Source organism: Orbicella faveolata, unplaced genomic scaffold (assembly GCF_042242905.1).
Source record: "Orbicella faveolata isolate gen_17 unplaced genomic scaffold, um_ofav_v1 contig_25, whole genome shotgun sequence".
Classification (NCBI taxonomy): domain Eukaryota; kingdom Metazoa; phylum Cnidaria; class Anthozoa; order Scleractinia; family Merulinidae; genus Orbicella; species Orbicella faveolata.
The window spans coordinates 10,201,261-10,228,834 of NW_028301553.1; the positions used below are offsets into that span (position 1 = coordinate 10,201,261).

The window sequence follows — 27,574 nt, forward strand, 5'->3', positions numbered from 1 at the left end:
CCACTTCACAAGTCACTGCTTTGTTCACTTGACATAAAAACATGTTAGTTTAATAGATGTCTAGCGATCTAGCTAGAAACCTGTTTAAAAAATGTCAACAATAACCTTGGCTCTTGAAAAGTCATTAACACTTCTATTGAAATACATTGCGACAAAAACACTGAAGCTTTACAGACAATGAAGTACGATATAATGAGCATTAAACGAATATTTGAACGATATTTAGTGTTTTCGCATCAAAGAGGGGGTACTTTGAGTTAATCCTTCTTGGTTTTACCAGCTCATATCGTCCTAAAACGTCTGCTCTTTAAATTTGAGCGTTAAGACATTGCCTTGTTTGTAGGTTAAACAGCCAAACATCCGTTTCCTATCATTGTTCGACACCGAATGACACAACGTGACTGGATTTTTAAATCTGTGACAAAAAAGGAAATATCTTATCACAAAAAAAGGTCTTGGCTGTAAGCCGACGTTCATTTTCAAAACTACAGTACAAACAACTTAAAGCACGTACGGTTTGACAACTGCTTTAGAAGCGGTCTGTTAAGGTAAGTCCGTTAAAGTATGTCCTCTTCACTTATCAGAGTAGAAGTAAGATTCAGTTGTCACAATTTAAAACTTCAAAACCCTTACAATTTAAAACTTCAAACCATGCCTTTAAAAACCTTGCTCAAAACGGTTTAGTAGAAGATACTAAAAGATTAATAATGGCAATCTAACCAATTTTTGGTTCTTTGATGTTAAATAAAATTTTATTCGCTTATTTTGTGAAAGTAACTAAATCTCACAGCGAAGTGTTCAGCAAGCGATGCAGTAACTCAAGATGAAAAAAAAGTTTCAATTTAAAAATAATAAGTTATGCCGAAATTTTCCTTTATCAATATTATCATTTTGACATACATCAGAAAAAACCCCAAAATATATCAGAAAAGAAAACGATAACATTAATTTATGATATTCATCAGTTGTAGGATTAGCTTCATCTTAAGTACCAACCTTAGTTTATTTGATTCTAACGCAGTATTTATCTGTGGATTAAAATATTGCATGTGACCATTCAAATGAAAGCTACGAGTTAAGTGCTGCTTTCATGTGGTACTGTTTATTATGCGGTACAAGCTAGGTTGTTAAGTTCTAACTTTTAAGCCTGTGGATTAGACCCTAGTGTGTGATCATTCAAATGAACACTACCGGAGAAGTTTTCATGTAGTGTCGTGTATTTCTTTTTTCTTTTTCTTTTTTTTTTTTTTTTTTTTACTATTCTGAAAAAAAAAAGACATTTTGGGCTTCCTTTGTATTTTGGTACTTTGGAAATTGTCAAGGTTTTAGGGGCTATTTCTGACAGTGAAACAATGACACTAACAGTAACAAGTTGGATCGGTTTGAAGACAACTGACGTTTGTCTGAATGTACAGCAGCTGCTCTTCAAACAAAAGGATCGAGAAAACAATTAAAATGAAAAAAAGAAAAATACATTAGCTAGATTTTGTGCTACCAAAACGCGCAGCGGCACAGCAAGAAAAAAATGCTTTGAGTCAGACTCAAAGCTGGTTTTGTGTGTTTTGTACAAAAGTACTTAGAAATGCGTCATAGTCTCATTGAATTTTTCACGGAAAGGTAAAGCACACACTTTAATTAAAAGCAATTCCTGAAAAGAAGTCCAACCCATTTTATGACTCTCGGCAAACATGACACCATTTCTTGCAGTTTCTATTGGGTATAGTTTGAAATAATGCGACGCGATACAGTCAAGGGATGACTATTTTGTCGTATCTCTATCGATATCTGTCTCTCTGTCGTAAAAAGGGTTGGATACTAATTATAGTTGCAGCCAATTGCTGTTGAGAAATTTAAAACCACTTAAGTATTGGCATGTAAAGACTGTTACTCGTGTTGTCAGTCCTTAGTACGAAATGTATAGTTCAATTTTATTTTTAAATCGCTCGCGATACCTACATTTTGATTGCCTATATAATCCAACTCACTGAAGCTTTAGATTTCTCAATATTTTTTACTCGTCTGCAAAATTTAAAGCTTTTACCGCAGCAACGCGCTGTTATATGTTTGTCCAAAATGAAAGGTTTCCTTCCAACAAGACTTCACAATATGTATTCTTTTAAAAGCTAGGTTCTGTGGGCGTTATTAAGACTTCCTCTAAGTATCTTGGACGAGCAAACAAAATAGATAACAGATGTTTTTAATTGAAGAAGTTCTATAAGATTTCCTTGTAGAAGAGGGGACCAAATGGCTTGAGCGTACGTCACCACGAACGATTTTGATTTATCAATTTTCATTTTTTACTGAGAAGTACTGCTGTGTTGTTGTTGTTTTGTTTTAAGTCAACATTGCATGGTTCTGTATCAGCGCTGTGCCAGACAGTACACACTTTATTAACAAAATAGAAAAACTCTTAGTTACAAAAAAAAAAGATAATTGAAACAGAACATTAGATAAATTCACCCAGAATAACTTTAAAGCTAATCGAGCTGAGTGGAATTAAAAAGTATACGCTAAGAGTCAGTCGACTACATTTAAATGAACCTTTTGCATACACCTTAGGATTCTGTTAACAAAACAGCAACAGAGTATAAATCAAATGTACTAAAAAATTGCACTGTCCCGCACCAGCACTATGCTAAACAATAACAGACTTCATTTTAAAAGTGCATTTTGCGTCACTTGGAAGAAAAACAGTTCTCTTTTAACAAAGCATCAATAGAGGATATAAGATGTGTTGACAGTAATATGACACCGTTTTATCCACCTATTCTACTTTCCTGACAACAACATAATTAAGGGAGACCTGACGAAGAAAAAGCCGGCGAGCGGTTCACTAGGAATGAAATTAGAAATCAAACTCTTTATAAAAGCTTCATTGAATTGTGGTACAAGGCAAGAGGTTTTTTCTATAGTGAATTTAGATCAGTTACTCTTTTGACTGGCGTTTCTTTCAAGGAAGCACCTCAACGTTATAAGTTAAAAGACTCGTGTAACAAAAGAGATATTACCGCTGATCTTATCTGAGCTTGAATTGACAGGTTATGACATCAGTTGTAAATTTCCATATCGCAAGCAGAAACAATTAGAGCGTTGTTCATTTCATGTATTTACCCAAGGAAACCTCTGTGATCCATTTGCGTGTAGGACGAGTATTTGCTTCGAAATTGTAGACAAATGTCACACCGATATTACGTCAGTAAATGGATCGGTCAAATATTGGTAACAAAACTCGAGGTCAGCTCGTACATACTGTCATGTCGTAAAGTGGCTTTTGGCTTATCCCTCAAAGTCTTTTTAATTTTTTTTTTTTTTTTTTTTTTTTTTTGCATTGTTTACTTTTCTATTTCCTTTTATTTTTTTAAATAAAATCATTCTTATTGTTAGCTACAGCTGGTGTGAAAACGTCCAACACCGGAACCTTAGCATAGACTATTTAGCCAAAAGTAATCTTGTTATCACTTCGAATCATCTTCAGTGTTCAATTTGGTCCTTAGATGTGATTAACGAAGCTGGAGGTTCACTTACATTTTGGGAAAAAAAAAGGTTCTTTAGCAGCTTTGTTCAATTCATAGTACCATTTGACAACAATGCTATTAATCATAAGGTGAACTGTATAATCTGAAAATGGGGTGAAGAGAAAAAAGCCTCCATCTGAAATTTATCTTTGTGGGCAATATTCCAAAAAAGGATGTCCCTATTCATCGCATAGTTCATCATTCAACGAATAAAACCCTGCATTATGTTGTAGTTTTTGTATGAAAATGGGTTAATGTAACCCGTCAAATTACATCATTTAAATTGTGTATTCACGTCTGAAACTCTTAACAGAAGTTGCTGAATGAATTTTGCGCACTTTGTTTATTTAATGAAGCCACAAGATTGTTTTTATCTTTTCTTCCGTTTAGCGACATGATAACAATAAGATTGCGTGTACGTGGTCCTTTAATTTTCTTCCTGCCCATCCTCTGCGCCTTTTAATTATCCTTATTGTTGTTGAGTTTTCTTTTGTTCTCCGCTTCTCTTTTGACAAGTAGACATCATCAATGAGTCAGAGGTAGCTTGCTGAGATACCTTACTTTAGTAGGACACCTCTGACTCATCGATAATATTTGCACCGGCTAAACCGTGCGAGATATTTGCGAAATTGCCTGAAAGTTAAGTAAGAGAAAATTTCTCTTTTCCATATGATACTTTTTATCTATTTATTTATCTACGTCGGTTTTTTTTTTTTTTTTTTTTTTTTTTTTTTGCTCAAGTGACCGAGAATTGATGTCTCTGGATGTTGGCCTGCAAGGTCTTGTTTTTTACTCTCAAATCGTTTATTTTGTTTCCGTAAGGTTTCATTTGACTGAGATGTTCATTGCTTGGAATTTTGCAAAACAATTGATCTTGTGTTTCCTGCTGTGTGCTGCTGTGACTGGTAAGTCCAATAAACCAATACCTGTGTTAAGTAGTTTTTGTTGTAAACAGTTACCATAAAAAATAATAAAACGTCAAAGTGTATTACCAAAATGTATTACCACAGGAATAATCATCGAAAAACTCGAAAATATATCTTACTAGAATGTTTTGCGTGTTTTATGGCGATATATTTTTATTTTAATGACTGAACAGTCTGTGCATAGGGTCAAGGTGTACATTAGCCAAAAACTGAGTTAAAACACTCACAGTGGTGCGGTACACAGTGTAATAAGATATTTGTTATCCAACTTAGGGTTACACTAGTATAATGTATTCTACAAGCACTCAGAGGCTCATCTTTAAAATTTTATTTTAACCTTATAGTGGAAATCTGCAGTCTGCAAAGTTAAATATGTTTGAAAAAAAATCATTGATAAAGTTAACATTAATGTCACTATGTTGGGATATAGACAAGAAAAACTGCATATAATTTACATGTATGGCAAGAGAGATAGGATATAATTTGTTCAGCTGGGGCACGGTTTGCAGATTGCTTGTCAAATTTGATCCTGAGCACTACGAGGTTCAGTTACAGTAACAAAAAATGAATAAATATAGGAAATTGAAGGAAAAGATCAAATAGGGATTGGCTGTGACGTGATATCATGAAAAAGTATATTTTCCAGAGGTGAATATAAGAATGGAACATTCTGACTGGTCGAAAAGTTCATCATATGACGCTATATTCACCTCGCTAGAGCTTGGTTACTAAGCTCGCCATCTTTGCCATCTCGGCAAGTAAACTTGACGGACAGTTGCCAAATGAAGTTTTCATTTATTCGAAAGACATCACTCCAAGTCCAGGATATTTGAAAGGATGGAGAATTTTCAAAATGACTGCTGTCGCCCCTGGACCAAATATCTCTTCAAGAACTCGTATTCAAGGCTTTCAGTTAAGAATCGTAAATGCAGTGGTTGCGTCGATCGCCAGCAAGTCAGATGGATTGACCGAAATTTATTTTTCTTCAAACTGAAAGCTACTCATTTTTGCGGTTACTGGCTTCTAGAAATTCACCAATACGTCATCATGTTCGTTAGTAAGTAAGTACGTAAGATAGTCCGTGACTATCCGGATGTCACGAAGCAAGGCCGAAAATACCTCGAGATTTGCTCAAGTTCTTTTGATCGACTTTCACCCTCAAAACGCGAGTTTTGATGAAAATAACTTCTTTTACTGCTTAAAATTGGAGTGAAAAAATTGCGAATTTACAAGTAGAAACATAGCGTTACGGAGCATAACGACTGCCTACGATCCCTAACCGCTGACCGCACGAAGGACATTGCAGACTCGTTTTCCCACGCTCTTCGAGTTGACGAGACATTGTTTGGATAATCAGGTGAGTAGCCGCAATGTTTTCTCATATTTCTATTTTTCTTTCTTTCTCATGTAACCAGGCAAAGCTTTCACCGAATGTGCCAAGGTATTTTTCTCAAAGAATCTTGCAGGTTTCCGAAAGGTTTTGACTGGAAATATGATTGTTACGTGCCTTGAAAGTATCCATCGTGTAAATAAATGCACATTCTCAAATTGATGTTTATTTCATTCTCTCGTACGGCATGTACTAAAACCCGAAACAACGAAACGAAACGACCGAAACGAAACGAACGAAACGACCGAAACGAAACCATCGAAACAAGCGAAACGACCGAAACGAGTAAAATAGTACGTAAATAAATTTAAAAAGTTTAAAAAAAGCCTTGATCTCTAGCACGTTACTATGGCAGCCGGATCTCGTACCCAGATCCTGCTCTTAAGCCACATGTGTCACATCGTGACATCACAAACCTGAAAGGTGGATGAGCGCAAGCGTGTCGAGCAGGAAGACATCGAGAAAAAGGTGGGTATTCTCACATTCTGAATGGTATTCTAGCTAAAACAAGAAATCTAAATTCAAAGAAAAGTTTTCTGGTCGTATCGTGGATTCTTAGACGGTGGCGAATCGAATGGTCTTTTCGAGAACGACTTTGCAGCATTCTTCGTGCTAACCAGGACTTTCTTTAATATATATCTCTACAGAAAAACGAGGGCGACTTCACTTAATCATATTAACGTCAGGCCTTCGTGACTCCTGCAGTTCTCAAAGTAATTCCTTATTAGGCGCTCAGCTTCACGGATACTCTTGAGATGGTGTTTCCGTACATCTTGGGCTCGGCGTTGTCGATTCGCCACCGCCTAAGAATCCACGATACGACCAGGAAACCTTTCTTTGAAATTAAATTTTAGCTAGAATGCCATTCAAAATTTGAAAAATACTCACCTTTTCCTCGATGTCTTCGTGGTCGTCGTCGACACCCTTGCGCTCATTCATCTTTCAGGTTTGAGATGTAACGATGTCACACATGTGGATCTAGGTACGAGATCAGGCTGCCATAGCAACGAGGCAGAGATCAAGGCTGTTTTTTTTTTTTTTTTTTTAACTTATTCATTTATTTACTTCTTATTTTACTCGTTTCGGTCGTTTCGGTCGTTTCGTTGTTTTCGTGTCGCTCGTTTCGCTCGTTTCGGTGGTTTAGTTTCGGTCGTTTCGTTTCGTTGTTTCGGGTTTTAGTACATGCCCTCTCCTACTACCCGGAATTAGATGTAAATGTTTGTTTCATTATAAATCTTTGTCTTAATGCAAATGGAAATTGAAATATTCACCTTAAGTCAGGATTCCTCCATAGGATTATAAAACGCTCTGCTGGGAAAACGTCATCTGAACCAGGTCGATCAGATCTCTTCATACGGAAATTCGAGATTCTTTATTATTAAAATACTGACAGATCAGGAATGTCAGGGGCACCCAACGACCGTTTTCTCTCGAATGCTGTTAGACGCTGTTTTAGGCTATCTGGAGTACTTTTAAAGCTCTGTAGGTTAATTTTAGGTTGCACTAAAAAAATTTTATCTGTTCGGATATTCTAGGGGAACTTGAGTATTCTCGAATTTATTAGGGCTTTTTTGTCCATTTCCCGAAAACCTTAGGTCTTATCGCCTTTCCGAAAATGATAGCTGACCTTTTTTCGGTACCCAAAACGACATTTTCAACAGTCCGAAAACAACAGACATTAAATTTCTCATATCACGAAAGTTCGAGGTGCCAATTCTCTCAAGAAAATCAGAGGGGATTAAAGGCCTTCCGAACAGATAATTTACCGAAACGATCCGTTGGGTGCCCCTGGAATGTTTGCATTATGTAAAGATAATTTAATTTCGCTTAAGCTTAATAGGATACGATGTCTACCATCTCTCAAGGATGTCATTGGTTTTGGGAAAAGCTTTTATGTAGGTCGAATAATTCACATCGCCGTCCTATACGAAAACAAAAACATCTTGTGTTTAGCGACACGACGGGACTAGCGAAAGTTTCCCGCGTCCACTGCCGTTCCCGTCCTGGCCTTCCCATCCTCGCATCGAGCATTCGTGTTAAGCATTTAAATTTGAAAACAAATATTTTGCAATAAAACTAAAACTCCGCGACTTCTGTTTTGTTCCACTATGGTTATTCACTATCACATGTCCTCTCAGAGGGCTTTTGTTAGGTGATGATGACGGCTGTGAATGAAGTCAACAACGATAAAACAAAGGTACCGGATGAATTTATTTTTCGTAGTGTTTCGCTCGTTTGTTTTGCCGCCGAACTCGATGACCAAATTGATTGACAATCGATGTACATGTAAGCTTCGACTTCGTCTCGGTGAATATTCACCAATGTTCACTTCGCCTTTGCCGAATAATTGTTAATTATCACTGAAAAAAGGCAAGAATAACTTAAAACACGTTGCAAGCCCTGTTAGAGAAGCTCGAGTCAAAATGAAACTGTAACTCTGTAGTAGACATACAATGAGAAACGAGATACCGAAGCAGACTCAATGTGTTAAGCAATCACAAGCTTTTAATAGACCCTGTCACAGCGTCTTTCTCAATTGAATATGGCGGGAATCTATTTGTCACGTGAACTTGGGTAGATCAAGTCACGTGCCAAATATCCCCATATATATATATAGGGCCGAAAGTTCAAATGCAGGGTCAATCGAGACGGCTCAATGTTTGATAACTTCCTAGGGCTAAAATATAATCCGTAATCGCAAAATCTAAAGGCATCTATAGTTAGCTTTGTGTATCTTTTATCACTTTCGGATAAGGGCTAAATTACCCTCTGCTTTATGTCAATAATTAATCAGATTTGACGTCTAAAAAGCTACATTACAGAAGTTCCGTGAAGTAACACGCAACTGGAATACAAAGGAAATACGTAGTTAAAATGATGTCTCGGTGACAGACGAGACCACGTAACGATCTACACACGAAAGGGAAATTGAAAAACGCGAAAGTGCCTCTGATCTGAGAGCAGAATAACACAGCCAGCTGTGAAGAGTGGCGTCATAGCTTACTTAATCTTCCGTGTAATTGCTGTCAATGCTCTCTCCCCTTTTGTTTGTAAATCTTACATTGTTATGAAGCAAAACGTGACCTTTCCGTAGCTATGAAAGGAGTGACAATATGTCAAAGTGGGTTGTTATTATTGTTACTCTTAGAGGTTAACTGTATTTGAAATTTAACAGATCCCAGCTTGCGTGAATTCCATCACCGGTCAATTAATGTCAAGGTCGGTCACGATCCAGTCTTAACTCCATTAATCGTTGCGCGGGCTCATAGGACATCATAAAAACCCCGCCAAAGTGCGCGCGAATTTTAGTTAGGAACGTTTCGTGTACGCACGGCTCGCAAAGTTTGTCGTGAAAATGATTGCAACTCGTTCCTTGAGCACTTTGCTTGGAATCTTCATGGCTTGGAGTGTTTTTAGTGGTAAGGTACTGCATGACACATTTAAAATTATTTTCATTATACCTAGTCTTCCAGTAATTCATAATTAATGGGTCAACTGTTACAGATTATGTTCAAAGTTTCTTGGACTTAAAATAATTGTTTTCAGCTGCATTTGAAATGATAAAAGAAAACATATAAAACTGCTGTTTAATTAACTTTGCTTCAACTGTTCTTTTAGCAAAACACAGAATCGTCTATTGATAGTACAGCTAATTCACTGTAACTTACACTCGTAGCGTTTTTAAACTGCGATCGATCTCCGACAAACGTTTTGGCACACCTTCCCACTTTTGCAGTATCTGTCAGGGAAATTTATCAGTTCGTCCCCTTCTCCCCAGTTCAGTGTTGTTTATCGTGATGAAATCGTCATTGCCCGTTTACAACATTGTCGCGGGCGAAGGGGGTTCCCTATTCTAATGATGTCATTAGGTATTGTCCCCAAAATTAAACACCTTGTCGACCATCTTCGCGCTATCTGATCCAGGTGTGCCAAGGATTTTTGTCGTGGATTTTAGTTTCTGATGAAGGATGTTATGCACCAGATTAAGAGTCATCAACAAAGCATTTTCCTAAGCATTTACACATAGCCATAGAAGTAGGGAATAAGTGCAAAGAATGCACGAGTGACTGAGTCAGTAAGTTATTATTATTTTTTCCTTTATTCTTTCATGTCCAGAAGGATTCAAGTTAGCGCAAGCCGGGAAAAATGAGGTATGTATGAGATTTGTTTGTAATAAAAAAAAAAAAAAATGTCTAGGTTCCCTTCCAGTATAAACACTGGCTCAATTAAAGTTTCGAGCTTTTCATATTTTTGCATAAACAAAACTAAGGTAGAAATCTATTTATTCGCTTCCTTTCCATGCAATGTACCCCACTTCTAGCTCTAAAGATCTGTATTAATTCAATTTTAACTTTGAAAGAGTAAACAATAAAAGCCAAATTGTTTCATTCTCTGGAATTTAGTTTAGCTGATGTCAAACAAGGCACGTGCGGAATTAGTGAAATGTATCCAAGACAACAATTAAACGATATCTGGCTTCAGTGATCTTGTGATTAACTGTAACGCTAAGAGAGATTTACTAGTCATAACCCTTATGTCATCCTGCTCCTTCAAAGTCGGTCTACTAAAGTTCCCGCCAAATTTAATTCATTTCAATCAATCAATCGATCAATCAGTCAATCAATCAATCTTTATTTAAACACGAAAATTTAACTCGGTAAGCTACAGAATTATGTTAAGTTCTCCCTGAAATTATGGGTTGAGGTGTCCAAACCGATCCTTACCATGTCTCCAAAGATTTCCTTCTCGAAGTTCAAGCCAATATTGGGCTAATATAAAAATTCTGCGAAAACAGTGTTTGAATTCCTGGCGCTATATGCATGTTTAGAACATACGATTTCAAGGCAAGAATCAGAATTTCCCAAGCTGATTTCAAACTGACGTCAACTTTTGACCGCATTATCTAATATTAGTACAATGGCTTTCTTATGATCCCTTTCTTCCCTCAACGTAAAGCCCGTACCCTCCAGTACGAAATATGCCTATATGGTAGGTACCACTGCAATTAAGGCCTTCCGATAAGGTTTTACATCGCACTTAACAACTGATACAATAAAAATATTTTAAAACCATAAACATTGTTTACAGAGTCCGACAAGTCGTACAGGAATTCTCGTCTCCTGCAACTTACGAAGCACGTAATCCTGAGTAGATCATGTCATAATGTAGCGCTCATTATTTACGATTTACGTAATGAAACCTTCGGTAGTTGGACCGAGATGCTCAAAAAAATTTGGTGCGTTTTATATAGTTCTAGATTTTCAAGGGATAATAGATGACCTCGAGACGGTAAAAGCATGGTTAAAAATTTAAAAAAAAACTGTAATCAAATTCTCAGATCGAGCATTTTTTTTCTCTTAATTTTAGCACTTGAAAATACATCACCATATGACAAAGAGGGAAATACAAAAGTACTTTGGAGTAGACACACACGAACAAGGTAAAAATTGTATTAAAACTTGTCTTCTTCTGACCGGAGAGATTAATTTTATGGTATTTATCCTCAGTTTCACAGCCTGCGTGACCGGCGGTTTAGTTGAGGTAGAGCGCGCGAGCAAGCGGCGAAAGCGGCGATGCCGCGAGGAGCCTGGCTTGCAGCTTCGCCGCTCGTTTTCGCGGGGTCTAATACTCCGCGAGCTAAACCGCTAACTACGCAGTCTATCACTTTCATAACTCGCGGTTTTAGTACTCATGGTTATCAGAAAAGGAGGAAAACGCGTGCATGATTTTGGCGGTCATAACCAGAACTGACTGTATCATAGTTACCACATACGTCGGGTATCCCGTGTGTGTGTTTTTCCTCCTAAGGCCTGGTTAAGGACGTTTGCACCCATTTCTGCCAATCCTTACTGAGCTCGAAATTCATGTCAGAACGTCACGCCACACCATACATCAAGCGTGCGAGCTGAGGAAGGAATATAAACAAGCATAGGGCTTGGTATCGGTTGCGTTAACTTCAACTGCAGTTTACTCTATTAAATGGTCAGTGGCCACGTCTTTTCCTTTCATAGATCAATTTCAATACTGATTTTCTTCATTTTAACCAAATACCAGAAAAAATATGCACATTCTGCGCTCGTGTGACACAGGTTTTCTTCGTAGTAGACGGGTAAGATCAAAAATGTTTTTTTTTTTTCCTATCTCAAGGAACGACATCAGCTGCAGAAGTTTACTTAATAGACTTAGTTGCGTTAAACTGAGTACGTTTACCTGATATAAATTTCATTAACGTAACTTCTTTTACTGCTGATAGTTGTAAGCTAAGATCGTTTTTGAATCACGAAAGCTTCCAGAAACACATAGTCTTCAATGCGTATTATCTCAAGAACGAGCGCGGTGACCCCTCAATTTTTTCGCCTTTTTGGTAACAGTTGATCGTTACCTTACTGTATGGCAATTTTAAAAAAAAAAAAAAAGAAAAGAAAAGAAAGAAAGAAACCTGTACGTGAAAACATTTCAGGCGCGAACGTCATTAAGCTTAGACTCACTTCTACATTCATGCCGCGACCCTAACTCCATAAATTAGATTACCGCAGAGAAGCGACGTAGAAATCTGATGTATCAATTAGATGTGGAGCCCTGACCCTGAAAATGTGAGCGCCAAAAACACTCGTCTATGCTGGCTTCGTGCTCCATTGAAAGTTCTAACAAACAGTATAATAACGGCATTTTGCTATCGGCATGTTTTCCTGCTAAATATACTTTATGATGTCACGTAGTTCCAGAATATGACGTCACAAGCCCATTCCAAGCAGATGAATCTGGCAACTTTCTCAGTTACAAGCTTCACAAGCATGCGCGACGCAAGAGAGACGCTGACGAACCTAATGTGTGGTACTACCACGTGGAGGCATTTGGGATGTCACTTCATTTAAACCTCACCAAAAGCACTAACGTCTTAGCACCCGGTATGGTAGTACAGACCGTCAATACGAATGGAAGTACAGAATATAGTAAACCACCACATACCGCCTTGTATGATGGACACGTGACCTCGGATCCCAATTCAAAGGTTGCTATTGGCAATCACGATGGTTTGGTGAGTGTAATTGCGACAGGTTTTGATCAATGATTTTGGCTGTGTTTTCACGAGAGATGTTTACCCTGGTTTTGTTTTAACTTTACTGATGTGAAATTTTTAATCGTGTAAACGCAGTAGCAAACCTCGGTAAATGGCGGTAAAATCAAAAGTAAGCCAACCTAGGTTTGTCGACAGTTGAATGCCTCACCAGGCATGGTTTAGCTCAGGAACCGACGGTAACCGAGGAAAAGCAGACGTTGTTGGGACATCTTGGCAGCAAGTGTTCACGCGTTCAGCTCGTGAAGAAGAAAAAAATAGATAAAGATTCCTCCTAATTTAAGTAGATTTAAAGTCAACGGGCAAAAAAGCTAAATTAACTCATGTTTAGGCAAAGAAATCCCGGACTGCTGTTTCCATTTCATCGTCAAGTGGCGTAAGCGTTGCTTTCTGTTAGAAGCTCAGTATAGCTTAGTAGCAGTGTACAGGCAGGCGCAACTAGAAGAAGACCTACCACAAAGAGAGACAGAAAAAAAATCGTAATTGAGGTCTATGGAGAAGAAATTCATAGCGGCCCCGAATAAGAGGAAGTAACGGTAAACAGTTACGTAGCCCGGGCTCCGCGGCGGATGCCGTTTCAGGTTTTTTGCGGGAAGAGGCTCAGCGAGATATCAGAATTTTCTTTTCACTATTCATCTACAAAGCTGTACATTTAAGGAGAGTCTGGCTCGACATCACCGCCTGCAAATTTGCAACGACCAGCGTTCGGCAATGAAGTAAAGTCAGAAATTTTATAATTTTCCAATAGTTTCTGTGCAACATTGCAGCACTTGCTTTCCGAGAAAACCTCAAACCGTCCGTTGTACGCGGCCTACTTTAGTTAATTAGTTCCGTGTAAACAGCTTCTCTAATAACTGCTGTTTAATTACGAAACCTCGGTGAGCAGTAACCGTAGTAAACCTCTCTCGTGAAAACACGGCATAAGTAATGTCATAAGACCGAATAGTTCTTGAAATTTGACATTTATTTCTTTGCACCATTGTCATTTTAACGCATTAATTCAATCATTTATTTACTTATTTGTTCAACTTCATTCATTTATTTATTTATTCATTTATTTATTCTTTCATTCATTCATTTGTTTATTTATTTGCTGTTGTTTACAGAAAGGGATGATTAACTACATGGGAAGCTCTTTTTTCATGCAACCACTGGCCGCCCATCTCGCAAAGCAGCATGGACTATCTGGTGGTTCTCGACCACATCTTATTTACCGGCGCTCTTTGGACGACGTTAGAAACGAATGTCAGCTTTCAGGTCAGATAGAATACTTGTTGACTCTTTTTCGACATTACGCGAATACGTAACTTAAGAAGTCTAAACTGAGCAAAACAAACTGACAATTATAATCATAGTTCTAGTTCTCCTCTGGGAGAATTGGGCCATACAAGTTGAAAATACAGTCCATAAATATCAGGACCGGCTCCTTTGACTAAAATATGTGTAATTACGATGCAACTTCCGTAGCGTACCCTTCGTAGAGGGGCAACTTTGCCGAGGATATTAGAGTTTGTGCTTGTTAGTGGCTAGGACCGTTGTTTGGGAAGCCCTATAAGAAAAGACGTCTAAGGCAAACGTTGTTGCGTGTGACTACTAGAGGGTAGATATGTATTCCACAATATCCGGGTTGTAACAAAATATACGGATGAAGTTTTATTCAGGGAATGACTGTTTTACTAGGGGGCAAGATCTGATTAAAACGTCGAAGTCGGAGAAGCCCAAATTAACTTGAAGTTGCTCAAAGTTGAATTTGAAATTGGTAATTTCAGTGGTAGTGATTGCCGAGTCCAGATAATCGCCGGTAACAAGCAATTATACTACTGGAGTAACGTAATAACTGAATGTATACTATTGATTTAATTCGTGACGCATTTTATTAACTCTTATTAACCGAATTACAGGTTTTCTACGGGGAGACAATTGACCGACGTCGCGAGTACAGACCGAACGCAGTCGACGTCTGTACACACGACCCAGGTCGAGATTCTCCCATACAGAAAAATGTTTACTACATGGCAAACAAGGAAAATTTGCTTCTTTTTATGTAAATGGTTTGGACTAGCTGAACATTTTGCCTGCCAACGGAGATGAGATGAACTTAAATCTGCCACAAAAAAAATTTGCTCTTCCTCTTTGCTGTTTTTTTTTTTTTTTTTTTGCTTTTTTTTTTCTCATTAGGCTTTTTGGCATTTCCATGAAACTAATATTTTTGAAAGAAAATAGTCGACGTCAATAGTTTTGGATTTTAGTTTGCAACTTTATCGCCGCAAAATGTAACCGGTCAAGATGCCGGTCTGGTTGAGAAAAGCTGGACCTCGGTCAGTGTCGATGTCAGCCAATCAAATTCCCGAATTCCATAGTCCCAGTCCTTGTGAGACACAGCCATGTAATAACTGGTTATACTGCTTATATAAAGATGGTTTAAGCGCACTATATTCTACTGCATTACTTTACACAGAAACACGATCTAAACGGAGCTCTCCAATGGAAAAAGAAGCAAGAAAAAGCCTCCCTCGGGAAGTGAGATCCGCCCCACATAAACACCTAGAGGCTATGTTGGTTGCTGACCACCTGTACCTGCAAAAGTTTCAAAACGACAAAGAAGCCACTGACCTACTCTTAACACTGGCACACATAGTAAGAGAACGAACGATTACGATAATAAGCGAGCCAATATCATTTTTCGTGCTCTGATTGGCTAATAAACGGTTTAGATTAAGGATTTTCCTAAAGTCGTGTAATTCAATTCTTCCGTAATTCGCGTAGGATTCTTACCATAAAACATCTTGAACAAGTGGCTGGTTTATTATAGGAAAATTCTCGCGGCTTTCGGAAAATGAACAGCTTGCCTGGCCATACCAAGAAGCGAAGCTACGAGGCGACAGTGACGTTTGAGGACATTTGTTAATATTGCCCCGCTTATATGTATGAATTGTCATCCGTGTTTTTTGTTCTTTTTTTTTCGTCTGTTTTCTTACGCAACATTTTTATACATCTTATTTTTTCATTCCTTTCTGTAAATCAGTCATGATGATATAGTATTGCCATATCTACTTAAAAATAACTTCTGTATCGCCCGAAAGTTGAAAACAACCGAAAGTAGAGATATAGAAAAAACGGCTGCGAAATTAGAGCGTAACGAAGGAAGATACATTCGTAATTTTGTGGTATGAGAATGATCTAACGGTTATTATGCAATCTTACAGGTAAACTCTTTGTACCATGACGAAAGTGTTGGGAATATTAAACTGACAATATCAGTCGTGAGGATAGCTTTGCTTCATTCCAGTGTGAGTGTTCATAACATAATTCCCATTACCTCATTACGAACAATACCACCATATCATTCCCATAAACGTAGCAAAAGCAACAAGAGGAAAATTTGTAATGTAAATGACATAGAGTAACCATTACAGTAATGTCTTGCGTCATTATTGTCCCTGAAGCTTAGTGATACTTTTACATCCAGCCCCTCAGCTATAGGAGGTGCGGTCGCCTTCTAGCAGTTACTTCGCTGGACTCTGGTACGAGTGGTCCGAGTTCCAGACCTGGCCGGGGAAACTGTGTTGTGTTCTTGGGCACGACATTTAACTACAAGAATGCCTCCCTAAACCCAGATGTCCAGATATGAATGTATACCAGCAAATTGATTGCTCAGGAGTAACCCTGCCATGAACGAGTTTCCCATTCAAGGAGGAGAAGAAATATTCCTTGTATAGTTTGATGTTACGAAACCGCGGCTGGGCCACTAGGCTCGAATGCGGACCTTACCTTTTAAGATTTTTATTCTACAGCTCAGTTATACAGACAAAGACGACAACGGAAAAAGGTTGCATGCCGTTGTAGCCTGGGCAGAGGGCGATATGCCACCATCCGACGCTGATCCTCAGCATGCTGACCAAGTCATGCTTATTACAGGGTGTGTATATCGACTTAGGGGTCACCTTTTGGTGTCTTAGTCTGTCTTTGTGAGAGTCTCTGTTTTTTATGTGTGAGTTTGTGCCGTCTTGCGGACCTGTAATTAATTTTCACTTAATACTTATGTCAGCTGACTGTCCGGTTGACGCTCTGCTGGCCTCTATGAGTATTCCAGGAGACCAGTACTTGAATTTACCCCGTGTGACTATGTATTCAATACTATAAATTGCAGGCAAGAAAGAGCGCAGATAAATATTGTTGATGTTACTGCTGCTACTGTTGTTGGTGTTGTTGATGGTGATTACTTTAGACAATTATTGAAAGACCATCAAATAGTTAGGCAAATTCTTGGAAAGCTCTCCCCCAGGAAATCTTTGACCTTTGAGAACATATTTAAAACCTTCACTACGCAGTATATTAATTTTATGACAAAATGTTAGTATGCCTTGAATGTTAGAAATTGAGTAGAGCATCATAGGCTGCAGTGACCAATGTTTAATGTTTTTCATTCTTTCTCTCTTTCTGATTATCCAGGAGTACTATTGGAGGTAAGCACCCTGACTCTTGTTTTTCGCTGCTGTAGCTAATATATCTTTCAATATAATGAGGACACATGCAGAGAAAACGCACTGTTGGATGATTCACATTTTCAGTTGCAAAATATGTATATCGCGGGCGGTTATGTGTTATTTCAGTTGACAATCATTTCGTTTGTTCCTTGTAAGGACAAATTGATAAACAGTATAGACATGCGGAGTTAGTATAGTCGAGTGGTTACAAGTCGCCATGAAGCCTTGCAAACTTCAAAGAGGCAAACAAACATGTCAAGATTTATGCTGGAAGGTCCATGCTCGCTAACAAACTTCTGATTTGCGCTCGTACAATTTGCACGTCTGAATTACCTCACAATAATTTTTTCTGTTGGCTAATTTCTCAGACAAAAGTAAACAGCTTTTGTGCTTTACGAGCGGTCAGGGCCAAATAAAGGTGAACAGAAGCATCGAACCAAGAACTTTGTTGGGCTCCATAACCAGTCACATCTATTTCTATGGCAAATTCCAAAAATAGAAACTACTTACGCCTTCCTTCTCTATGAATTTACAGCTGACATACAGTTGCTTTGAAAACAGTTACCTGAGTTTACAAAAGCCATTAAATTTGTTTTGGATATGTGAATTCCCCTTAAAATGATCAATTATGTATCCAGCATAGCGTATGCATGAACAAGACGTGCCAATTAGTTCGTTTTCAAAGGATTAATTAAAATGTAAAATTGCTTTCAGAAATAGATGGTGAAAATTACTAGTTGTTTCTCGTCAGCTAATTTCCGACTAAATTTTTTATGCCACTTAAACCACCTCGCTCTCCGTCGATATCAACTACCCTAGTTATAAGCCCGGTATAGCAAATCTTTTTAAATAACCTGTACTTTACAGCATTCTTTGTGTTTCTGTATTTTTCAGGTCTGGCCATAGTCGGCTCCACATGCAGCGGGGTTGGTGCCAGTGTAAGCAATGGTGATCTGGGACTAGGATCGGCCTTCATTCTAGCTCATGAGAGTGCGCATGCGTGAGTAGCTATTTACTTTCTCTCACTCACAAGGACCAGTGGAAGGAGGGAATACTAGTTGCGAAAACTCCTGACAGAACACTAGCAACCTTAGTTTTATATGGACCAAAGTAGTCTACAAATTGTAGTTACACTAAAAAAAGGGAGCGTTCTCGAATTCGAACAATGGTTTACAGTATGAAGATGCGAAACGGGCGGCCATATAAAGAAATGAGGAGGTAGACCTTACGCAGGTAGTTCGCAATGCTATGAACAGCAAACAGTACCCTGCGTATCCATTACGTGCTCAGATCAGTTGACTTAGCCATTTGCATATAATCACAGGCTAGCTGAAGAATTCGTTCATGCTAAGCGTATGCATCTCGAGTAATGGATGCATGCGGAAAGTTTGGGGAGCACGAGAGTAGCGTAAGAGTCGAGAGTTCTAGTTCTGTGGCATTCATGAAAATGTTTTGACTGCAATTTTGTATTCTGCCTTTATTTTTTTCCCTCGTCCTTCGCAAAAACACGCCATCAAGGGAGACATTGCTCGCGCAGCCATTTTGATTGATGTTGCCACAGCTAGGACTTGTACAACTGGCGTCTGCTAAAAAAAAAAAGCCTAAAGATACAGTGCAGATAGTAATGGCGGAGAGCCTCTTAAGTACGACATGGAACCCGGACGTTTCAACCTATTTTTATTTTTACAGACTTGGTGTAGGTCACGATAGCGATTCAAAGCCAAATTGTCCGGACGGACGTTTCATCATGGCCGTAGCAGCACCAGGTGGAAAAGATGCTTTCAGATGGTCTCCCTGTAGTAAAGCTGATATACAAGGGTTCCTCAGGTAAACCAGTCAGAGTCCTTACAGGCATTCGTGAATAATGCCTGGCGTGGCCTCTTTTTGCCCTCATTACAATCCCCCCAAAATGGTGCTCTCCCCCCACCCCTCAGACGGTTGTATTCGCCCTACACCTCGTAAGATAGTGTCTACATGTACGTAGTATTCCTTTTACTGATCATGATTTAATGGATGAATTTTAACGGATAAAATAAATATTTGGCTTTGTAGCGGCTCGTCCTCCTCCTGCCTTGATGACAATCCTGATTCACCTATTACAATCTCAAATGCCAATCACTTTAAGCTCCCCGGTCAGGTGTACGATGGCGATGTACAATGCGCACTACAGTATGGCGCTGGGTACAAACTTTGCACCAAGAAACAGGTAACACAAATTATAGCTTGTAAGTAGGCACTTCTCTCGTAATTTGAAATTTCCCCCCCAACACCAGAACGATTTCGTGTAGGGTGTCACAAAAATACTTTAACTCAGGCAATTTCTCAGTCTTCACAAAAGGCTAGTAGAAAGACTGATGCCCGAGTTGACAAACTGGACAACCGACCGACCGAACGACTGATCGACCGATCGACCAACCGAACGACCGTCTGACTCACTGACTCACTGAGTCAGACGATTCATGCGTCTCAGATGGATAAATCGTTTCCTAACTATATAAATATAAATAATTTCTCTCTAGTATAAATTCAGCCACGGAAGGAAGAAATGAAGGAATGAATGAGGAATTGAAGGATTCAAGGATTAAATGATTGAATTGATTCTATAATTGAATGAATCATGATCAACGAATTGGTGACTTTATTTGACCGTAACATGTTAAGCTATTGCAAAAACTAATTGATTTAACTTGATTTGTTCACGATTTACTATATGATTTTGCTTAGTTTGAATGTGGATCTCTATACTGCACTAAAAACGGCTATGAATGCAAAAGCAACGTTGTTCCTCCAGCAGATGGTACAAAATGTGGAGAGAGGATGGTGAGTAGCTACTGCACCGCAGGACTGTAACAACAATTTCCCGATGAAATTCAAATCTTGATATAAACAAGCAAAATTTTTTCTGCTTTTCACTTTTTTTAAGCAGGAGAAAGGAAAAAAACAAGCAAACAAACAAACAAAAAAAGTGACCAAAACAAAATATAATAATTATTGGTAAATACGACACAAGTGAATAGTGCTTTTCATGCGTTCTGATTGGTTAACCCGTAGGTGATTAACAAATCACTATTCGCCTCCACTTCGTTGGAAAACTGTGAATTGTTGGTATTATAACATTGAAAACATATGTCCATACAAGAGCTGCACTTATTACAAGTCATTTCAGAGTTGTTGACCATATAAATTATAACTTGTGGCAACCTCATTACCAAATGATATTCCTCTTTTTTTTTTGTTAGTGTGTTGTATGTGTTGGTTTGCTTGCTTGCTTGCTTGCTTACTAACGTTCCTACAATACTGTATTTTTTATGTACTAATCTAATCGCACTGTACAACTTTCGATTTCTAGTGGTGTATTAAAGGAGAATGTGTCGATGATGGATCGCCAATGATTGACGGGGGATGGAGTGACTGGTCAGACTACGGAAAGTGTTCATATTCCTGTGGGGGTGGTTTACAGTACAAAACACGAACCTGCACTAATCCGTCGTAAGTACTACCATTAAATCCCCTGATCGTAAAGTTGAAATATATTTAGGTGATACGCATTAAATTTCATCATTTGATAAGCAATTTGCCCTGCAGATTAAATAATATCATTCTCATTCTCACTAATTAACCTGTTATCACTGTCATTATTATATGTTGTCATTATAATTGTAATTGATGGTTATTTAATGCACAATGAAAGATGCTTTTAGCTTCAAAGTGTTCCTCCTTTGCTTCGGATGGCTTCTTTGGTTAGCCGACTGTTTTTTGTTTGTTTGTTTGTTTCAAACGGTTTCTCAGCCAGTTGCTTATTCGTTTTTTGTTTGTTTTTGATAGGCTGGCTTTCTTTCCTCGTTAGCGTGTTTTTCTTTTGGGGGGGGGGGGGGACTAGTTGATTACTTGCTAGTTTGCAAGAACTTTCTAGTAAACATATGAAGGTTGAAAAACATCAAAAGTTAATTAAGACCATACGAAAAAAGAAAAGGTCTCGTTATTTTTATTTGAAACGAAGAAATCAATCAATAACTCGTAAAAATATCGGAAAGCGTTGTCACTGAGTCTATCCTTTGTTCCTAGACCACAAAATGGAGGCATTGATTGTGAGGGAGAAAGTAAAGGACATTGGAGAATATGCAATTCAATGGTAAACAAAACAAAACTATTTTTGTTGATTGAACTTAAAGTTGAGGCAGGCTAGAGAATTAGTTGTCGACAACTAAACTTGGTGAGCAAATATTCATTTTTGATAGAGCTTAGTTGCTTGGTCAAATGTTCGGTCAAGATGGCTGGATATTGGCCTCGTTCAATTTTTGCGAGTTATAGACCTCTACTCCGTCTCGGTACATCAACACGCAAAAAAAGAAGGAGAACTTGGCTAATATCCAACCATCTGGACCTCACGCTTTGTCAATAACCGATCTTGTTCGCTCGGGACTACCCGCTGTGGGCCGCATAAAAAAAATTTCCCAATTTCCTTCATTGACCAAGCCTGTTTGGTCAAGATGGCTAGATGTTGGCCTCGTTTTGCGAGTTTATAGACCTCGACTCGGTCTCGTTCCATTTTCGCAAAAGAACTTGGCCAATATCCAGCCATCTTGACCAAACAAGTTCTGCCACGAACCCGTATATATACTACAGGTATCATCTACTTTCCACGGCAAAATGCAAATGCTGCATCACCCGCTCTTTGTTCAAATCTGATGTAGACGCGATAAATTGGAAGGTAACTCTTAAACGCTCTCTCTCCGTTATTGCAGGCTTGTCCTGTAGGAACACTAACCCACAGGGAGCAACAGTGCAAAGAAATTTTACCAGGATCAAAGCCGGCTCAAAAGTTAGGTAAAACGAACACGTAGCAGAAGTACTATCAATTCTTAAGAGAATTTTTGAAAACACGTGCACCTTGTAGGAAATATACGCTCATTGACACTGCAGCGTTGATATCTTATCAGTGTGTCCTATTTGTTATTGCAGGTAGAGATCCATGCGAACTACTCTGCAAGGTTAAGAGCACTTTATATCCAAAAGGAGATGTGATAGATGGAACCCGATGCAGTTTGGATAAAAGCAATAAGGATGTTTGTATAGAAGGGAAGTGTAGGGTGAGTGAGTCAATAGGGGACACCTGATCGTTTGACGGAGTGACAACTGCACCAGTGAAGTGATTAGCTTCGAAAATAAGGAGTGCGTTAGCGTCAGTCAGTCATTAACCAGTAAATAGTCTAGCATTATAGAAGGTTAGTCATCAAATCAATCGATCGATCGATCAATCAATCAGTCAATCAATCAGTCAATCAATCAACCAATCAGCTAAACAGTAGTTAACATGTTCGTCAGTCAGTCAGTGATCAGCCAGTTAGCCAGTCCCCCAGCCGGTCTCTCGGATAGTCAGTAAGTCAGTCAGTATGTCGTTCCGTCAATCAAATGGTCTGTAATTAAGTCAGTCAGTCAGTCATTCAGTCATTCAGTCAGTCAGTCAGTCAGCCAGTCAAACATGCAGTACATTAAGTCAGTCAAGCAGCCAGTCAACAAGTCAGCCAGTCAGTGAGTCAGTCAGTCAGTCAGTCCGTCAGTCAGTCCGTCAGTCAGTCCGTCAGTCGTATAGTAAGTCAGTCTGTCAGTCGGCCAGTCAGTCAGACTGTCAGGTAGTCGGTAAATCGAGCAGTCAATCAGTCGCTTACTCAATCAGCCAGCCAGCTCGCTTGTCAGTCAGCCAACTAACAAGTCAGTAAGTTGACTCAATGATTGAATCTGCCAGGATGATACTGACGGAGGCAACAGATAGGGCGAGGAGACAAGGTTTCTTTTGGTTTTAATATAATGCAGTCAAGATGCGAATCTACAGACTCAACATAATAACATAGATAGCAAAAAAAATAAAGCATCTTAAATAAATTGCTCGTTTTCAGGCAAAATTAGCATTTGAACCTTTTTCTAAATTTGTTTCCTTATTTAGCCTGTTGGTTGTGACAATGTCTTGGAATCTGGTGTAAAGGAAGACCGCTGTAAAGTATGCAACGGAGACAGCACAACCTGCAAAATCGTCATGGGCAGAATCCTAAGGCCGTGTGACGGTTAGTGTAAAACAATATAAGATAAGCTTCAATTTCAAGACTATCATAAGGTCGTACAATATAGTAAGCAAGTAAACCTTTATTTAAGAGATAGAAAACATGTCACGTGTTTTCATCGAGTCATAGAAGCACGAGTGGAAGTTTGGGAGAACGAGAAATGCCATGGGAACACAAGCCGTAGGCGAGTGTTTCCACAGCTTTTTCGAGTCTCCAAAACTTTCACGAGTGTTTCGATAACTCGATAGAAACACGGAGAACATGTTTTCTATTTCTTTTAGAAAACAACGCGACGAAAAAGAGAAAAAAAACTTTTTAATTTGTTCATCAAAATGTAAATTCTCTGTGCTCGCGCCATCATTACGTCAACAGCTCGTGCTAGTTCTGTGTTTCTATCGAGTTATAGAAACACGATTTTTAACCAATCAGCGCGCGCATTTTCTTAGGGCTGTGTTCTAATTTATTATTGTATTTAATTCTTGAAAAATACGATGTTTCATATATTTTCCCATATCTTCATCTTTTCTACTGGTGTGTTGAGAGCTCAATAACTGACCAGCTACCAGTTCATTGAGCACTGCACCGGTATCAAAGAGGGTTCAATGTAAGTTATCCCTTTCAAAATGTGACAGATCTCTTTTATGCTTGGAGTTAAATACAAGCCATCAGTCATAGATAACCAGGAATGGCTTAATACTGCTTACAAATCATTATTCCGAGGAAAAATGGTTTGTAAAAGATCTCAGAGGCTTACGCACACTTAAATAAAAATACAAATAAATAACTTTATTTAGTGTCGAGTGCATTTATCGCTGCTGTGCTAATTGTCCTATTTTCCAGACACTTGTACAATTCTTGACGTCCCCATCGGTGCTACCAATGTGACAGTTTTTGAAGAAGTGGAAGACTGGAATTTTCTGGGTAAACTTTTGTACTTTAATATTTAAGTGTTAGAAAGCAATTGATAGTGAATGCAGGTGCTAATGGTGGTTGTAACTTTTACTACTGTGGTTAAAACCCTACCGTGTGAACGTTCAAATAATAGCTGACCAGTGTTTTGATGTGGTATACTAGTTGGTATAATTAAGGTATTAAAGGGCGTTTCAACGTTTGAGTCTTTGGGTCAAATTATAGTGCGTGACCATTCAAATGAAAGCTGCAGAGGACGGGTAGCTATTATGCTGTAAAGGGAGTTACTAACTTTAAAGTCTTTGAATCAAGCCCTATCGTGTGGCTATTCAAATGGAAGTTTTTGAGAAGTTGACCACTCACATGCACTTGACTGTTATTACACTGAACAAGCGGATTATAACTTTTGAACCTTGTGACCTGTGTAACCTGGACTGAGAGGAATCATTCGAATGGTTATTTACTTTCAAGTGGCTCCGTTTATCATGCTGTACAAGGTGGTTCTCGCCTTGAGCGTACGGATAAAACCTGAGGTGACACTTTCTAATTTATCATCATTTGAAGAGTGGGGACCGATAAATGTTTTCTTTTTTTGTTTTGTTTTGTTTTTGTTTGTTTGCTTGTTTGTTTGTTTGTTTGTTTGTTTGTTTTTCAATTGAACTATTGACAATAAGCAATTTGTTTCATATATATATTTTTGTATTATCTCGTGACAGGTGTTAAAGATGAAGCAGGAAAAAATGTTTATCCTGTGGGATACACATGGAGCACAACTCGAGAAGCTGCGGGAACCAAAGTCTATTACACTCATGAGAAAAACGAGGACGCTGATAAAATTTACATTCCGGGCCCGACCAACGAACATCTTTATGTTTACGTAAGACATAAGCAGCTTGGATAAAATTTGAATAGAATAAATGGCAGGTTATATAGGAATAAGCCGAGCCCAGGAATAACTAGCGGCTTGAACGACTTGGAGCGAAGTGAAGATATCGACAAGAGGTTGAAGCTTTGTCCGACCTACAAAGATAGTCTTAGAAGAGGAAATAATGGGACTGTTTGGATAAAAAAAACAGCCGAGCTCTATCCTTAAGAGGGGTTGAAAGATGGCCATTTAAACAATAGAGTGTTTCTGTCGAGGAACTATCGGCTGATAGTTGCCCCGCGGAAATTAGATATTCTTAAAACAAACATTTGCCCGAGAAGCGAAGCTCCGAGGGCAAATATGCTTGTTTTGAGAACATCAAATTTCCAAGAGGCAACTATCAGACCGATAGTTCCTAGACATAAACACTATTGTCTTTATTGTTCACCACTAAATTTTCTTCCGTGCACCAGTTCAAAAATCATGTTGAATTATTTGGACCTTTTTTAGATGAAACCTGCGAAAGCCAGATGTAAAATATGAAAAAAAAAAAAAAAAAAAAAAAAAAAAAAAGAAAGAAAGAAAGAAAGAAAGAAAGAAACAGACAAAAACCCACTTAATAAAATTTCAATTGTTTATTTTCTATAAGTCCGCTTGTTTACAGAAAAAAGTTTCCGTACGAGTACTATCCATCGGAGTATTTTTCGCGGACAGGCACCATGGGCTGATAGTAGGGAGCTTAAGAAAACCACGACGGTAAGGGCAACGTCTCTTAATAAAAGGTTAACTGAGGAGAACAATGGCTGTGCACGTGCACTATAATTCTTGGTACATTTTTTTGCCGTCCACTTCAAAGCAACAACGTGAAATGACCCAATTCTGCGTTACCTGGAGAACCTGAAAGACGACGGCTAACTTTTTAAATTTTTATTTCGAATTTATCGCTGTGTCCCAGATTCAGTTTCGCGATAGCTTTGACAGTGATAAACAAAGTAAATGACTTAAGGGTAACGCAAGATTCGTAGGTAAAATATTAATTTTTTTAACCGCGTTGTTTGGGCGTCGCCGTCGTGGTTTCTTAAGCTCCCTACTAAGTGCCTCTCCGCGGACGAACACTATTGTGTCACGTGATCAATTTAAACCAAGAATCGGAGAAAATTTAGCGGCGAACTATAATGTCTTTTAAGATACTTAAAAGTATTTTTTCAAGTGTGATTCAGCATCTCAAAGTTCCACACCACTTAATTTTCTTTTTTTCATGTCATAACTCCCAAATAAAAGAAAAAAAATACAAATTATTTTGAAAGCTGTACACGTTATCTGTCAAAGAGGCGTTAAGCTCAATTTAAGTATCATTTTTTGATTATCATTTCTTTGCGTTTACAGTACCTTAAATTTGTGGCCAAACAACCTGTAGATTATTCGCTTAATGAGCCTGTTGGTGACGAGCTCCATCCTACGGCGGGCCCCTCCATGTGGCAAGTATCTGAATGGAGTGCTTGTTCACATGCATGCGCAGGAGGTAAGGAGATCTAACTCTTACTAAGATGTTGACTCAGCAAGACCAACAGAAACTAAAAATTATTTTGATATACATTGTTGCCTATAAGCTCATCTAGGCCTGCAAGCAATGTTGCATTGTGTTCACGAACTTTTGACAAGGTATTTTAATTTCGTTGGTGACACAAGCCGCTTGGGAAAAGTTTATAGTTCTGCACTAGGTCCTCTAAACGCTTTCCCACTCTAAAGGAACGGTGGTACATGTTTTGATGGAATAATACGAAACATACTAACCAGTCAATACGGCAGTGCACAATTAAGATCAAAACTCGAACCATTAATGATGTCTGTTCCTTTCGTTTATTCTCAGAGTAGCATATGTCACCAGCTTGCATTCTTACCATCATTTCTTTCTTTTCTTTTGATAGTTTTTAAAGACTTACAAAATAGAATTTTTGTTTGCAACGGATAGACAATTTAGGCCGAAATATGTAATATCATAAATTCAAGATCCAACGACAATGAAAAACGACAGCCTCGAGGCAATTATCATGTATGCTATTTTCCCAAAGATGGTTCTAATATGAAGGCATGATTTATCAAAATGTAGATTTGTTGTTAGAATATCACTGGTGCATTAATAATGTATTTTTTATCAATTTTTCTAAGGAATCAAAACGCGGAAGGTGGAATGCGTGTTGAAAGAGGACTTGTCGTACTTAAATGACGCCGTTTGTGCAAAAATCTCCGCAAAGCCTGCAACACAACAAAATTGTAATACTCAAAGTTGTGCCCCAGCGTAAGTGCATTACATCTTGAGTTGACCAAGAACATCAAATGTACTG

The 27,574-nt window shown here is 38.4% G+C and overlaps 1 protein-coding gene across 4 annotated transcripts in view; it reads left to right on the forward strand.

The window, feature by feature from the left end:
- The first annotated feature begins 201 nt into the window (after positions 1–201).
- Positions 202–27,574, forward strand: part of LOC110045845 (A disintegrin and metalloproteinase with thrombospondin motifs 6-like) — a 31,978-nt gene continuing 4,605 nt past the window's right edge. The window contains exons 1-23 of one of the 4 annotated variants that reach the window (XM_089293481.1): positions 202–548; positions 4,338–4,420; positions 9,948–9,982; positions 11,199–11,271; positions 12,551–12,870; positions 14,016–14,166; positions 15,368–15,546; positions 16,116–16,199; positions 16,704–16,828; positions 17,362–17,375; positions 18,291–18,396; positions 19,086–19,223; positions 19,449–19,602; positions 20,121–20,216; positions 20,746–20,885; positions 21,462–21,528; positions 22,142–22,223; positions 22,359–22,486; positions 23,341–23,458; positions 24,296–24,376; positions 25,081–25,241; positions 26,616–26,751; positions 27,399–27,528. In XM_089293481.1, the coding sequence (XP_089149607.1) occupies positions 4,354–4,420; positions 9,948–9,982; positions 11,199–11,271; positions 12,551–12,870; positions 14,016–14,166; positions 15,368–15,546; positions 16,116–16,199; positions 16,704–16,828; positions 17,362–17,375; positions 18,291–18,396; positions 19,086–19,223; positions 19,449–19,602; positions 20,121–20,216; positions 20,746–20,885; positions 21,462–21,528; positions 22,142–22,223; positions 22,359–22,486; positions 23,341–23,458; positions 24,296–24,376; positions 25,081–25,241; positions 26,616–26,751; positions 27,399–27,528 (2,585 nt within the window). In that variant the 5' untranslated portion in view covers positions 202–548; positions 4,338–4,353. Of the gene's footprint in view, positions 549–4,220; positions 4,421–5,631; positions 5,799–8,862; positions 9,251–9,947; positions 9,983–11,198; positions 11,272–12,550; positions 12,871–14,015; positions 14,167–15,367; positions 15,547–16,115; positions 16,200–16,703; positions 16,829–17,361; positions 17,376–18,290; positions 18,397–19,085; positions 19,224–19,448; positions 19,603–20,120; positions 20,217–20,745; positions 20,886–21,461; positions 21,529–22,141; positions 22,224–22,358; positions 22,487–23,340; positions 23,459–24,295; positions 24,377–25,080; positions 25,242–26,615; positions 26,752–27,398; positions 27,529–27,574 lie in introns of those variants that run through there. The other 3 variants (XM_089293480.1, XM_089293483.1, XM_089293482.1) reach the window with 3 other exon arrangements.